This window comes from Strix uralensis, chromosome 18, assembly GCF_047716275.1.
Source record: "Strix uralensis isolate ZFMK-TIS-50842 chromosome 18, bStrUra1, whole genome shotgun sequence".
Classification (NCBI taxonomy): domain Eukaryota; kingdom Metazoa; phylum Chordata; class Aves; order Strigiformes; family Strigidae; genus Strix; species Strix uralensis.
The window spans coordinates 9,765,464-9,780,960 of NC_133989.1; the positions used below are offsets into that span (position 1 = coordinate 9,765,464).

The following is a 15,497-nucleotide window of genomic DNA, read 5'->3' on the forward strand; positions in this document are numbered from 1 at the left end:
AAAACAAGAGGAGTTTGAATAAAATATTTTGTTTGACTCAGATTGTTTCAATCTTGAAATAAAATTCCAAAATCAAAGATCAAAACACTTCATTTAGGAAGTATAAAAACATTTCACCACTTCTAAATCCCCCTCTTTCTATGAGGACTAATCATCAAATGTGGCATGAATTCACAAGCAGTTTTGGTCAACCTAAAATGCATTTAACAAACTTACTGTGAGCCTCCAAAAAATATAATCAAGCCCACACTCTGTAGTGATCTGACCCAGAATACTACTTCTGAGCAGCCTATTCTCAAACTTGTCAACTCTCCACAGCGACCTTCACTCACTTAAGAGAACAATTCTGCAAACTTCCTGCACATCAAATTATATTGAAACTGGCCAGAGTTTCCTAGAGTTTCTGCCAGAATAAAACAAACTACTATCAAAATAACCTCTTTTAAGGCTCACTTATTCTCAGATACTGAAACAGGAAGGTAGTCTTCTACCCTGAAAGGTTCAGAACCAAACAGATTAATGTCAGGACTAAATATTTGACAGCAAGTACTGTAACAATTTAATAAAAGTCTTACACACAAATATAATACAGCTAACACTTAAGTATTCAGTAAATTAAAGGGATTGCAATTAAGGTGCTTTAAGGTACTACATTGTTTCACTGATGACAATAAAAACTTTTCCCACCTGACACTATCATTTACAACTTTGCAATACAGCCTCTTCCTACTCAACTGGCTCTGACGTCATAGAAGGGCACTGGGGTGAATGCAACTTGTTGAAGACTAAGCTTTTTAAGCATTATTAAGCAAAAACCGCATCATTTATAGATTCAGTACTCAAGTCTGAAAGCATCTGATAAGAGCAGGGTTTCATGCTGTCAAAGTTTGGATAGATTTTTGAAAATGAAAGATGCTTCCAATAGCTGGCTCCATTCTGCTCCTGAAATGACCGGTCACCTCTTTACAGTCCTGTGGCCCAATACGGGGCTTCTGCAGGACAAAGAAAACCTTCCAACGACTAAATGCCAGTATGATTACATATCTCCACCAAGAAAATGAAACTGGCTTCCAGCCTGATAAAGATTCCTCACTGCAAAATCCCAAATTATGTACTTATTTACTCCCAAGTCATCTCTCTGAAGATTCCATCCCTCTGCTCACAAACCAGCAAGTCCTCCTGAGCAGGCCACAAGTTAGTTACAGATTATGTCAGGCAGTGAAGAACAAGCCTTTTTATTCTTAAAATCTTGCTACTCTGAGATAAGATCATCCCACTGTGAGTCATAAATCCACAGAGACAGCTTGTAATATATAATGAAAAGCAGAGCCTTGCTTTCAAATCCCTACTGTACTGGCCAAGAGGCATCGGGTGCTTTCAGACCTCTCATCGCCATACTGCACCCACCTCTAAGCATCTCAAGCACGTATACACAGTGCCCTTTAACGTTTCCGTGAAAGACCCTCAACATGGTCACTAGATAGATTTCATGATCCAAATCTAGACTAGTCAGACTTGAGCACTAAAATTCTCTTCTGGAGCCACCCTCAAGCACTCACCTGAGTTTTGACAAATTTAGTTACCTAGATGCTTACCACTGCAGTGCTCTGCCATGAAGCGCAAGTCCATTCCGTAATTTTGTTTAAGCAGATTCAGAAGTATGTGTATATTAAAAGAAATATCACATCCACTTCTGCACAGTGGTAGCTGGACTTCCACCTGTAAATCCTGAGTAGTTCTGGAACTGAACAGCAGCAACTTTTCCACCAGTCTTACCTGCTGGAGCAGAAGAGTCAGCAGCAAGATTGGCTGGAACAAATTAAGCAGGTTCAGGCACTAAAAAGATGGCACTATACAGATTAATCAAATAAATACACACTGGGAGAATGTCTCTAGTGTCCTTTATTTTCATTTATTGAAAAGTATGAATAGAAATCAGCAGATATAAAGAAAATATTTCAAATATTTTCCAGTCGAAAACACAAGGCTATAACTAGTCCTCCTGGTACAGCTGGGACGACTTCCTATTTAGAGCCCCAGGACTCCACGGCGTTCTGGGGCAACTCGGAGATGCTCCTTGAAACCTGAAGTCCAAGGGCCCATTTATCCCTGGTACCTTCTATTCTCACAGATTTGAACAGGCTCATTTCTAAGTTTTGCCATTATCTCAGCAGCACAAGATCAACCCTCTGTAAGACTGAGGATCAATATGAAATGATGAGACCAGGCAGGATGAAAACAAAAGGAAAAGATATATAAGCACAAGCAGGAAGCATCCACAAAGAAGTGCCACTGCAATGAAAAGAAGGCACTTGAGTTAGTTTATTTTGCTTTGTTGATTCTTCATTGAGACTTTAGGAAAATAATAATTAAACCTGGGTTCATATGGCCTTTTTTTGTCCAATTTCTTATTTGGTGAATTCTCATTCCTCTCAAGAAAGGGGGAATTTGCAAGATGTCATCAGGGTCAGACAGGCCTCTGTCAGGTGTGGATGGGCAGAAAAGAGATTGGCACTTCACAGCCAGCCTGATTTCTTTGAGAATCAAGGAGTATACACAGACAGAGAGGATTCAGGATGCCTCAGTACAGACAGCAACCTCTTGAAAGTAAGTGGCATGGCCTCTGACATGGAGAAGTCATGGTTGTGGCTCCTACTGCTGCTGCACGTTGGTGCCACACAAGCCGACACAGCACTCGCTTGCTGGGACTGTCAGCAGAAGTTAGATGAACAAGAAGCTGTGAACAGAAGGACAGGAGCAAGTGTCCAGCTGGCGAATTCTCTTCCAGGTTCCCTTGCACTGAGGATTTCCTACTGCCTGCCAGTGCAACAGCTGATTGCTGAAACACAATCATAAGAGGGAGAAAGTTAATGTGCTGCACCTCTGCTGCAGGGCAGCCACTTGTACAACAAGGGCTTAAATCACCCAGTAAATCCCATTAGTTTGCTAACATTCATTTTCCCTCCATGGAACCAATTCTGCCTTTCTGTTGTAAGGAAGCAACCACAGTGACCCTCCATAGGATTATAACAGTGTGAAGTAAAGCCACAATCAGTCATGAACACTGGGCTGGAAAAACCCAGACCAGCACATACTGTAGATGTTAAGTCCAAAAGGATTCACAGAAACATTCCTTTGAGGTGCCCAGCATTGCATGCAACAACTCACAAAGCACACCGACATCCCCATAACTCCTGTATTGAAACACCTGACAGGTTGTAAAGTGGGCAAAGCACCTCTTTCTCCATTTTTCTTTGTAACACCATGCTCCCTCTCAGCAGGCAGACCTCTGTTGCCACCCATAGCCACCGAGATACTGAATAAGCACCTATCACACAATACACAGCCCGTGTCTGCATGAGCAGGTGCAGGGACACGAGCATCTCCGGATAACCACGTTAGTGGAACACTTGCCTAAGCTTTTCCGCCTTGCTAAGAGCTACAGACTAACAACGGCTTCTGGATGGCAGCTGGCTGGAGGTACCAGACCCACAAGTGTTGGAACAAGGTTACTCACAGACCTCTTAAGTAGAGGGCAAAAAATCAACCAACCAACTCACCCACCCCTTTTCTCCCAGGCAGTCCATCAATACATTGACCAGAACTGAACAGAGAAATATCCTGTTAAAACAGCCAAGCAGATCCACAGGCCATTTTTCACAATCCGTGGCTGCCCAAGCAACGCTGGCCTAATGGCCACAGAAACTGAAATTTTGCTATAGCACTGTGCCCCTTCCCAGATTTTAGCATTTAGTGGTTTAAGGGAATTCCTCACATCAGTGTGTCCCAGCCCTGACCTTTGGAGAAGCACAAATACCACAACTGGATTAACTCTTGCCCTGTGCAGAGAGCTGCCCACAGAATAGCCCAAAAGACCCCTAACTTCTGCTTGTTTTATAGTTCTGTGGAAACTGGAATTATTGTTCTAGCTCCACAAGGATAAACCTGCCCTTGGTTTAATGAGATGTCATGCTCCAGAGCTGGGTTTTATGCATCACACATGGTTGGAAAAGGCTCATTGTATTTTTCTTTTGACTTGGGGTCATTTCAAAATACCAGAATCTGCACAGGGAGGATTAAGATCCCAGATAAAGCAGGCTGCACACAGAGCAGCCCCGTACCCTTCAAAACTCCGGGCTGCAGCTTTACCTTTAAAAGGCTTTACTCCTTAAACACATAAGCTAAACTTGCTTACTCTCATCTTGCTGCTGGGGAAGGCAAATACTGATATTGCTATAAATCAAGCCCATCCGTTCTCTCTCTCCCTCTACCCCATGAGCATGGGCATAAACTGCTGCAGTCTGGACATTTATGTTATGTGCTACAACCGTCTCATCTTGCTCCAGATGATGAAGAGCAGCTGATCCTCCTAGACACAGGCTGAGTAACAATTTCACAGATGTCAAGTCTGTGCTTTATTTGTAGATCTCTCAGAAGATGATCCAAAATTAACAGATCAATTTCCCAGCTCAATGCTCTGCCATGTTTGTATCATAACCTTCTAGAAGAAAGAAGCCAGTGCAAGCTAGATTACCCTAGCTATCCTCCCCTGATGGCCACAGATCTGGCCATAAATCAAGGACTTTGGGAAACCTCCAGAGCTTGCATAACAGGGGTTAAAATGAACTAGTATCTTCTACAGTGTGGGAGACAGGTGGAAGGCACAGATAACAAGCATCTCTCTTTAACTTGAAGCATTTATAAGCCAGACTCCACTTAGACACAAGAAGATAATTAGGAAACACTCATCAAAATATACCAGCATTGCTGAGTTTATTTTAAACTCTGTCAGATGTTTTCCTTCCTGAGAGTCACTCTTGGAACAATATCTCGGGGAACTAAACGTTGGCGCAAGCTGCCGAACTGCCAGGGCGAGAAGCAAAGCGCAGCACGGCGTGGGTGGGACAGGCGCAGCTGCGCACGCTTCCCCGCACAGCCTCCACCGGCAGCCCCCGAGCGCCAGGCCAGGCGGCATAACCACCGCTCTGAGGTCACCACAAACTGTCCATGTCTCCTGGCAGAGTTACACCAGCAAAAATTCAAAATGAGGGTGAACTGGGCATACAGCCAGAGACTTGTGAGCAGATCTAGGCAAACTCGACACAGGCTGCATCCTAGGCGCTGGCATCAGCTTTGGCCTCCCACCATCCTCTTTCTCGGGGCAACAGGTGCCTTCCCATCTTCTTCCACCTTTCTTTACAAGCATCATATTTATTCCCTTCACACCTGGCCAGCGAATCCCAGCCTGAGGAGCTCACCATGTGGCCCCCTCACAGCACTGCTCCCTTGCAAGACTGCACGCCCAGATACGGCCACTCATTCTAACAGAACGCAGAACCCTTCTCACAGCATTTCCCTCGGCCTGCTCAATGGCTGTCCCCACCAACAGTCCAATTTCTGCTCAGAGATCACAGAGGTCAGTTTTTTCCTCCATGCAACCTGCTAAAAAAGGTGTATTATTTCTGGAAACAAATTAGGCGATAGCTCTGTTCATACAAAGAATACCTATAGTAAATACTTGTACTTGAGATGTTGATATCAAGAAAATCAAGCAAGATACCCATTCCTGGACAACAATCTCCTTGACCCACCACTGTAAGGTCAAACAGTGATAGAGAACACCAGACCATGTCCTGAAGGTTACTTATCTAGGGGATACATGGGAGTTATCTAAAAGATTTGTATGAAACATCACACACACACGGGATGAGGAAGCTGCAGACCATCATTCATGTTCCTCCAGCCAGGCACACATTCATCTCTGACAAAGCTGCCCAGCACTGCTGGTTCAAGGAGGCTTAAAATACATCTCCATTACCTTTTGCAGGCAGGAGCTTTGTTCACTGCTCAGGCCAGCCCTTCCAGTCCTCCAAGCCTATGTTATTACCCTGGCAATGAACCCAATTGAACACACACAGTACCTCAGCTTGGCACATGCACAGAGAGCTCATACCTGCCTAGAAGATGCCACAGACATGACTTCATTTGACATGATAGACAGTAACACTGGAGGGGTAAAAGCTCACTGTGTTAAAAGTTGGCTTCCCTGCTGGCTCTCACATGCCTATAATGGAACAGACCCACCAGTTCATCTAACAGACCTCCAGCAAGACTCTGGGAACAATTTCTAGGCTCTGCTCAATTAGGATGGATTTAAACCATCTGCTGAGACATGGGCTGAGCCCTGACTTCAGTGAACCAGTCACCATTGACCCCAACTCCATTATCGCTGCCCCTCTCCAGTCTTCAGCCTGCCAACACCTGATGATCAGATCATCATTCCTGAAGGACACAGTCCCATTTTCTTTGAGCTTCCATTCCAAGTACAGTGCTGTTCACCAGATCAGGCAAATGAAAATGCCCTCCTCTTTTCACAGCCCAATGAGGAAATGAATTCCTGAATATATTTTTTTATTTCACTTAATCTGATGTTCCTGTCTGGCTCCAGGGTTTTAGTAAAATAACATTATTGTAAGCTTTCATAATCATTTACCTGTTGAATGCAGGTAAGAGCTACTCCTGGCCACAACAGTTAAAGATTTTTTTTCTTCTTTATCTAAAAGCTTTTGGAACCTTTGTACATAACAAGCTGAGGCAGGGAAGGAAAAGACTCTAATGTGACTTCCTCTTATTAGAAGTCTGAGAAAAACCCTGCCTAAAAAGGCCATTAGTGGCAGTCTTGGTAGTGCAATACATTGTGTGCTTGAGGCCAGACAATCCTACTTCAGAGTTTCTAATTCAAATGAGCTTATTCCAACATTTATCTAAGTTTTAAAAATACCCCTGGCCCAGCACTGACAGGCAATGACTTTTTAGGCAGGGCTGCTAACCAGTTTCAGAGAATGCTTTTAATAAACTAACCATGGGGTTAAGAGTATCAGGATAAAAGCAGTGCAGAACCTGTGCCTCCAGAGACCACAGCAGAGGCCTGGAAGCCAGGACTCTTCTGTTGCTGGCTCTGCCACAGATGTGTTTCACAGCTTCAAGCTATTCCCTTCATCTTTGCTGAAGTCTGCCCAATTTGTACAACCTGGGTGGTCCCCATCAATCACCCCAAAGCTTCTTCAGCTTTCCAGGAAAAGGATGTTGGAAGTGCAAAGATTTAACAGTACTTCCACACAACCTCAGGTGACAGCACATACCCCAAGTCCCTAAACCAGCTGCCACTTGCCAGAAATACTCATAAAGGGTCACTTGTAGAAACAAAATCCCCAGGGCTTAAAACTCAGAAACAGATTTGGTTTTATTTGATATCTGACAGGACTGTTAACCTTAGAAGCATGGCTGGAGTGTCTTTTAAACAAAAAAACTCCACGACTGTGCCACTTAAAAAGTCCATGAGATTTAGCAGACTAAGTACAGGTACTCCCACACTTCAGTCCTGGCTCTGCCACTGGTTTAATATGCAAGCTTCACCAGGTCATTTAATCTCTGCAAGAAACTCATGGTATGCAACAAAGACCAATTAATACATGTAAAGTGCTCCAGAGGGCTGCATGCAACGCATTATGAAACTGGGACAAGCAGATCAACAGAGAAGAATGAATAACTCAACATGAAAACAAACGATAAAACTCTTACTTTTTGCTTCCACTGCCATCCCCATAACAATGTAGACTTGTGGAGTCTAAAGCCGGGTGCTGACACTCCACACAGACGGTGTGGCCCTCCCTGAGATACTGCATCCAGTGAGTGTACGAGTGGTGGCTGTGCAAGCAGCCCGGCATGATGGCCACAAGCTGGAATTCAACACAGTACCTGCAACCAACATAACCAGGTAGGTTAGCTCAATAACCAGATCAGAGCCCTCCACGGGACTGGAAGAGCCAGACTAAATTGGGTGACCATAGATCACTAATTAAGAAAAACAAAAAACAAAACCCCCCCAAACATCCAAGGTCATAAAAACCAGAACACGTGGTGTATCTGCATTTTGACAAGGTTAAATGAGGAATAAAACTACTCTGCTGGTGTTTTCAACTGACATATCAAAAGCATCAGGTATTACTGGCATGTCTTTTTACAAATAGAGATACAGATTGGTCAAGCATTTGACTAAAGCCAAAAAAACCCAACATGTCCTCTGATACCAAGTCTGGTATCCATTTGCTGAACCACAGTTTCTCTGTCCTCTACTCTCAGTCACTTATAATGGGTTTTGTACAGCAACTTGCAGCAGGAGCTAAGATTCGGTCTGTAGAGGTTTTCCTTGTGATGATCTCCCTCCTAAGACACAGAGTGAGGTTGTCCTGTCTCAGTGGGAGGACTACCAGATTGACACAGCACTTCTGCCCTGGTCAGACTTTTCTGTGCTTCTGATTTTAACCAAACCTGAGAGAAAAGCACAAAAGAACTGGCCTTGTTTGGAGAGGAAAAGCAAGGAAGTTCAGTAATCGTCTACAAACACAGCAAAGAATTAGGTTCTAGTCTAGACTGGTTCTTTATCAGTCATCACACGGATTTCCAAACACCTTCAAGTAGCACACTGAACTATGCAAGCAGTTTGCTTCCTGGTCTTATCTGAAGGAAAGGGAGCAAGGTTAAATACGTGTGCAATAGAGCTGTGCTCACATTTTTGAATTTTACAGGGAGAAGGCTCAACTAATGAGGAGTCCAAGGAAGCTCAGGGTGAACAGATGCTCTTTCCTTCAGACACTTAAGTGAGGGGGATGGATGCACCCACGCACTATGGAAATACTTACATGTACAACAGCACGTGGGGAAACAAAGCAACAAGTGCATGGCTGCTTCATGCTGCAAGAGCAGCTCTGGGAAGCTCTACACAGTGTTTACAGGAATGGCAGCTCTCAATAAGAAAGAGGCAAACCACTAGAGCCCGCAATAAGAACCTCTGGGGAATAACTAGCTTGCAAAGCTGTGTACAAGGGTCACAGGGTGGAAGATAACCTTCCCATCGTCACTGTGTCGCTGCTAGCAATGACCCCAGCTGGAAAAGAGGACTGAGAAGGCTGATGCCAAGCTCCCCTGCGTTCAAGGCACCAGCCCAGAGGCAGAGCAGCACACGCAGAGATGGTTGTGTCTCAGAAGGTAAAAGGCATCAGAGCTTTCTGCACAATCCTGCCTGTACCTGTGCTGTGCAACAGTGCTGCAGGGGAAAACAGGCAGTGTTACAGCCAAGGGGGGCTGAAATGGGAGAAGGATGTGCTTCCCATGCAACATGACAGCAAACTCTGCCCCCTGAGAATTTACTCCATTTATGTAAAGAAGTGCACCAGATTCCACAATGGGAAGAGCTGAAGTGAATGGTCTTTGGCTTTTTGATCATACAACCTTTAACAGCAGCAATGCCATGAAGTGAGAGCTGAATTTCAGTCTTGTACTGGTCTTACATCAAGGCAAACCCACAACCTTCAGATACACTGCAGATATGACTGTCACTGGGGGGACAGCAGCACCCTGCTCTAGTGAAGTGCCACCCTTCTGCTGGGAAACACCAATTCTGATAAGCAAAAAGCTGGGCCCCAAACTGCAACCAGAGACATTGAAGGTGGAGTATGACTGAACTCCTGTCCTGAGCCTCCTACTTACCCTGCTCGTCCATTGCCATCAGCTGCAGCTCTTTTTTTCCTCGCTTTTCCAAACCCTCCTGTTGTTATTAATGCTGGGACTGTGTATAGCAAAGAGAAAGAGTACATAGTGTAAGTGGCAATAGTGCACTAAGGCTGTTTATGTCTGTAAAACAGTAAAGATGGGCCTTTAATGTCAGACAGTTTTATCTTCAGCAGGAGTCAAAAACAACTCTAACTCTGTATTTTCATATTATCCATGACCACCAACCATTTCACTGACAAAAGAATCTGTACTGTTGCCAGATTTTTGCCTGAGCAGAGTAAGCCTACTTATCAGGCACAACCAAAAGACAGAGCAGGGGGGCAATATTCACTTAATACCAACTCTCAACGTGTTTGAAGAAGTCAGTTGTAGCCAGCATCCAGACTGGACAGATTTTGACTCCAAAATACCAGCAAAAATGACAAGGAGTTCTTCTAAAAAATCAGTAAATGTATGTCATGAAAAGCTGATTTGAACAAACTGAAATCAGACTTTTTGTCCAGAAACTAGCTGGAGGTCTCTTGCATCTGCACTCTGCTCCAGTGCAGAGAAGTTCTATCTTGCCTTTGATGGGTATTGCTCCTTCATGACTTTTTGCAGATGACTCATCAAATAAAAAAATATATATACAAAAAAGGGGAAAAAAAGTGCTCAAAACCCACTTACAGAAGTTTTAAACAGGCATAAATCTACCAAATCTATCAAAATTGCCAGACACTTACACTTATATAAGTGAGATGACAACAGGCCTGTCATGTTTCCCTTCTGAACACAGCAGATCACAGCAAAGGGCAGGCACTGCTTTCGAACACTGTACCAGGATATCTCTAAGCCCCTGTGTGAGGAGCTCAGTTCTCAATTACACCAGACAGGCCTAGAGCAAACATGCTGGTGTCTGGAAACAACTCTTTTCAAATACAGTAAAGAAAGATCAGCTCTGCTGACCCAAACAAGAGTCCAACCCTGATTACCCAGACACTTACATTTTCAGTGGACTTACTCAGGGACTGTTTGCACTCTGTTCCTTGCCGAGTCCAGTACTCCACACAGCCAGCCCTCTCCTCCAGAGGAGGACACGCCTCTCCTCCGTTCCTGGGCTCCTGGATGACGTGCCTCCTCCGAACACGGTACGTTGTCTTGCAAGGCTCTGCACAGCCACTCCAGACACTCCACTGAGATACAACACAGGGGATAACTGGAGGAAGAGTAACAAACAGGGATGTGGAAGGTTATAAAAATGATGCCAGTGATGTGTCTTCTCCAGAAAAGACACTTTTTGGCATAGCTCAGTACAACCTTCCTTATTTCACACCTGTCCCACAGTTGGGTTGGGCAGATCCCAGGAAATTACCTGCCCAGAAGCTCCAGCCATCCAGGCTGGTCTACATGGGGCCAGTCACCTCCCTCTCCTACACCACTGCAAGCCTACCCTGCACACTGGGACCTGCACTGGATGAACTGAGAGAAGTTTTAAAATTAGATGAGGTCAAATTGAGTGGTAGGGATAGAGCAGGATAAAGAGCAGGAGGAAAGGCAGGGTGTTGTAGACCCTTCATGCAGATAAGGCCCAAAATCTTACTGACTTCTCTTGTGAGATGTCACACAGCAAATGATGACCAGCCATGGAGTCTGGAGCATCGCATGGCAGGCTGGAGTTGAACCGAAGAATCAAAATGAAATACGATGGCTTCTACTTTGTACGTGTTGGAACCAATCCCAAAAGATTCTGAGGATGTGACTCATGACTTTAAATTTTGGGAACCTGCACTAAGTAATGTTTCAAAAATCTTCACATCATTGAGCATCCCTACCTGCTCTCACACAGTATCCATGGTGCTAAACTCCTAAGCTTTGGCCTCCAAGCAACTAAAGAAATGTCTTCCTTCAGCATTCAACATCCCATCCATTCAGCCTGAAACACACTGGTACCATTCCCTGTGTTACATATCCCCTTTTGTGATCTCTTCCCCATGAGCATGCCCACAGCTGAGTTTCATAGGATTGAATTGTTGGAGAGAACTACCAATAACAGATTCCCTATCAAGGAATCACTTCAGCAGAAGTGCATTCACCTGCTGGTCTCTCTCAAAGGCAGCCTGGAACCGTAGCCCATGATATACTCGATCCGTCGTACTTAACCAACACAACCTAGCCATCAAGAACAGTATCTTTGGAGAAAAACACTTGCAGGTCAGCTTAGATTCATGTATTACTTTTTCCGCACTTATTCTCAGTTGGCTACAGTCCCTCTCCTTGCACTTCTGTATCTTGTGACTGAGCTGGGCCAGTGTATGACAATACACCATACTAGCACTCCTAAGTACATCAAACTTCAGTTGTAGCAATTAATAGGTGTCTTACCAGGTCTCCTACCTTGCTGGTTCAGCCACTGGGTGCCTCACACACACAGTGACCAGCTAAAGGCCAGCACACACCACCTTACATGCACTGAGAGAAGGGCTGCACTCGTAAACTACCTTCCACCAAAGTCCCTGTGAGTACTCAAGAGGCAAACTACCCAAGGACAGAAACATTTGACCCATGATGCTGAGCTCAGGCACAAGGAATTCCTCGGTTCTGAATCCAGTTCCACTCCTAATCTACCACTCAGTTTAAAGATGTGGATGAGCCCATTCAAATCCATTAAGAGCCACGATGCTCAGTACCTTAGAGTATTCGCACTCCAATTTACAAAGGCATTTTAAAGCCCAAGTCCCACTGATCCCACTGGGACATAAGCTGTTAAATGCTGTTGTGAATCCCAGCCTTTCTGAGCAGCTCAAGCTTGATACTTCAATTTATTCTTCCACAGAAAACAGATAACCCCTAATTACTGCGTTAACCTCGTTTGAAACTGTCCTTAACTTCAGAAACTTCAGGAAGATCTTTCAAACAGTATTGCTTTTCTTCTTCATCTAAAGTCACCACAAACAGTTTTTTAAACCTATTCAAAGATTAGGAATTAAATCAATTATCTAAGTAATTGAGACATTTCATAAACGCAGCAAGGCACCACAAAAGAAGCCTGTACATTGGATTGTAGGCTACTGAACATTATAATCCTTTTGTGCATCTGATTTATTCAGAATATTCTGTTCTCTTCAGTTTTGTTTGGTGCCAGATGAATGCCTTTGCCTTAATATTCTGCTTTACAAGTCAGTTTGATAAAGTAGCTCTTTAGTGGTGGAAGGAAGAAAACTACTGAAAAAAGGCCAGGCTACGAAAGCAATGCAAGCCAAAGTAGAACTGGTCCCCTACATCCAGCACAAATGAATCACAAGAATTAACGCAGAAGTACGCCATCCTGCACAGAACCAGCCGTAAGCAGGATGCTGTTATTCCTCCAGTGAGCCACAGGATGGCAGCGGGCTGGCAGCGAGGGCTGCGGCTGGGACACCGGTACGGCTGCAAAGGACAGAAAGGGAGCAGCGACTGCCCTTTGCTACCCCGTCACAACGCGCAACAAGGGCCTGCAAACGCATTTTTCTTATTACTCTTCTGTAATATGAAGAAGAGACACGAGGGGCTCCTATCCCTCCCAGTTACCCCTGATGACTGCGGAGAGCAGCGGGATTCAGACACGGGAGCACTGAGGGAGCACCCGACAGCCCGTCCGTGTTCAGACATCGGGGGCACTGTGTCACCCAGCACTAACGTGCCCCCCTTCCCCCCGCCAGCAGGCCGGCCAGGCTGCCCCCCCCCGCAGAGCTGGGGTGTCCTGCCTCGGGGCTGAGGTGAGGCAGCGCTGCGGGATCCCTGGGCAGCACATCGCTGCTCCCTGCTGCACTCGGGAGCTGGTGGGCTGCGGCCTCACCAGCCTGTCCTCATTCAGACATAGCTTGTTCAAATCACGTTGGAATGAACTTATTTCCCACCCAATTTCCACCTCTCTCTTGAAAGCAAAGAGGCAATTAAATCATGGGAATGTGTGCCCACCTACCTAGAGCAAAACTCTGCTAAGGCATAGCTATGCAGGCTTGAAAAAAAAGGGGGCGTTATGTGAGCAGGTGAGACTCCTTGAGGATGGTGTTTGTGGGAAGGGAATACGAGATCGCACCACTCACGAAAATAATTTATCTTAATTCACGTCCGCGCTTTAGCAAAAGAGTTTCCGGAGCGAGCGCTGCTGTGCTCCCCGGGACGCGGCACTCGGCTGCGCCGGCACCGGGGTCGAGGCTGTCCCAGCCCGAACGGCGGAGCTGCGGCCCCACACTCCGGTCAGGGGCTGACCGGAGCGGCGGATCTGATCCCACCCGCAGTCATTCGACCCGCAGCAGGGAAAGGGACTGCGGGATTCTGACTCTGCCAGGAGCGGCCCGTTTCACGTTCCTGTCCTGTACAAACACGCAGCATCCTGACGCGCCCAGCCAGCTCCTGCTGCGGGGGGACCCCGCACCTCCGAGCAGCACAACCCAGGCGGGAAGAGAAGCGCCTGCAGCATCCCCCGCTCCGGTCACCCGCTCCGGCTCTTCCCCCGAGCCAAGCGGAGCCCCGCGGGCGGCAGGTGCCCGTGTGCTCGGGGGGCAGCGGGGACGGCCGGACCCGGGAGCGGCCGCCGCCCCGCCGGGCCACTCACCTGGGCAGGCCTGGGCGTAGTCGTGGCAGCAGTCGAGGGTGCGGGCGCAGGCCTGGTCGCAGTAGCAGGGCCCGCGGGAGCCGTCGGGCCGCCGGCCGGCGCTGAGGCAGGCGGGGTCGCGGCCCGGGCAGCACAGCCCGCGGGAGGCGCAGCCGGCGGCGGCGCGGCGGGGCAGGGCCGGCAGCGCCAGCAGCGCCAGCACGGCGGCCCAGCCGGGGCCCCCCGCCATGGCGGCCCGGCGCCTCCGCCGACCTTCGCTCCCCGCGGCGCGGCCCGGGCGGCGGCCGGCAGCGGGCGCGGAGGGGGAAGGAGCCGGCCCGGCCCCGCCGCTGGACGCGGGAAGGCGGCGGGGCGGGCCGGGCCGGGCGGGGGCGCCGCCTCGTCCCGGGGCTGCTCGGCGGCCCCGCGGGGGCAGAGCCCGCTCCGCTGCGGGCGGTGCTGGCAGGGGAGGGGAGGCGGGGCGGGGCGGCCCTGCCCAGCGCCCCCGCCGCAGGGGCTCCTGGCGCGCAGGGCCGGGGCTGTTCTCCCCCCGCTCCCAGAGCGCTGCTCTGCCTTCACCTTCGCGGCAGCTGCGGATGCCCACGCACCCAAGAGTTCCATTTCTGCAGACTTTTAAAACGAAAGAGTGTCATTTCCTGACTGCTAGCACTTACCGGCCAAATTATCTTAAAGATTATCATCAAAAACAACGATAGAAGAGACCACTTTTTGGCCAGATTTGACTCCAGCAGACCTCAGGAGCCATTAAGAACCTGAAAGTACTTCATTCCCACTACAGCAGCTTGTTAAGAAACACGATCCAGCGGCTATACTGCCTCTCTACAGAATTACTCTGAATTTTCTGGTTACTTTCAAATGCAAGAAGCCCAAAGTGATTAGAGGCGCTCCTGTGAATTATTTAGCTATTCAGTAGGAAGCTAAAGGTTTTACTGTAACTTTTTATCAAACAGACTTGCTCTAAAATATTGATCACAACAGATGTTATACCTTGCTGAATACTGAACTGGGATTTATAAAACCCACCCACTGATTTTTGCAACCAATTATGCTGTTGTACTAACAGTATGGGCAGAGTGTTCCCACTTCAGGGAGACTGCAGCAAAGATGCTTCTAGAAAAACAGAAAATAATATTAGAGGACAGGCTAACACCTTCATCATGTGCAATGCTGGAGGCATGGAAGCAGAGGAGACCTGGCACTGCACCAGCTCAGGCATAACATGGGAAAATGTTCCAAAAAGATAAGAAATAAAAGGAACTTTAGCTTCTTTGTACGTCTGTAGCAAAGGACAGATGTCTCATTTTCTTGGCAGTGGTCAGATATTGTCACCTTGGAAATTGCACATGTA

At 47.1% G+C, this 15,497-nt stretch overlaps 1 protein-coding gene across 1 annotated transcript; it reads right to left on the reverse strand.

The window, feature by feature from the left end:
* Window positions 1-1,884: 1,884 nt before the first annotated feature.
* LOC141951636 (somatomedin-B and thrombospondin type-1 domain-containing protein-like) lies at window positions 1,885-14,378 on the reverse strand. The gene is made up of 5 exons (XM_074888150.1): window positions 14,150-14,378; window positions 10,574-10,768; window positions 9,550-9,628; window positions 7,582-7,758; window positions 1,885-2,839 (listed from the first exon to the last, which is right to left on the reverse strand). Exons 1-5 carry the CDS (start codon window positions 14,376-14,378, stop codon window positions 2,722-2,724), a joined length of 798 nt encoding a protein of 265 aa, XP_074744251.1. The 3' UTR covers window positions 1,885-2,721.
* Between the last annotated feature and the right edge of the window lie 1,119 nt (window positions 14,379-15,497).

Excerpts from the sequence above, each read along its gene's own strand:
- LOC141951636 (XM_074888150.1), bottom strand. The coding sequence starts at position 14,378 with ATGGCGGGGGGCCCCGGCTGGGCCGCCGTGCTGGCGCTGCTGGCGCTG. Across the intron at positions 9,629-10,573 it reads AGAGTGCAAACAGTCCCTGA|TCCCAGCATTAATAACAACA; the intron begins GTAAGTCCACTG and ends TGCTATACACAG. Across the intron at positions 7,759-9,549 it reads GATGGCAATGGACGAGCAGG|GTACTGTGTTGAATTCCAGC; the intron begins GTAAGTAGGAGG and ends TGTTGGTTGCAG.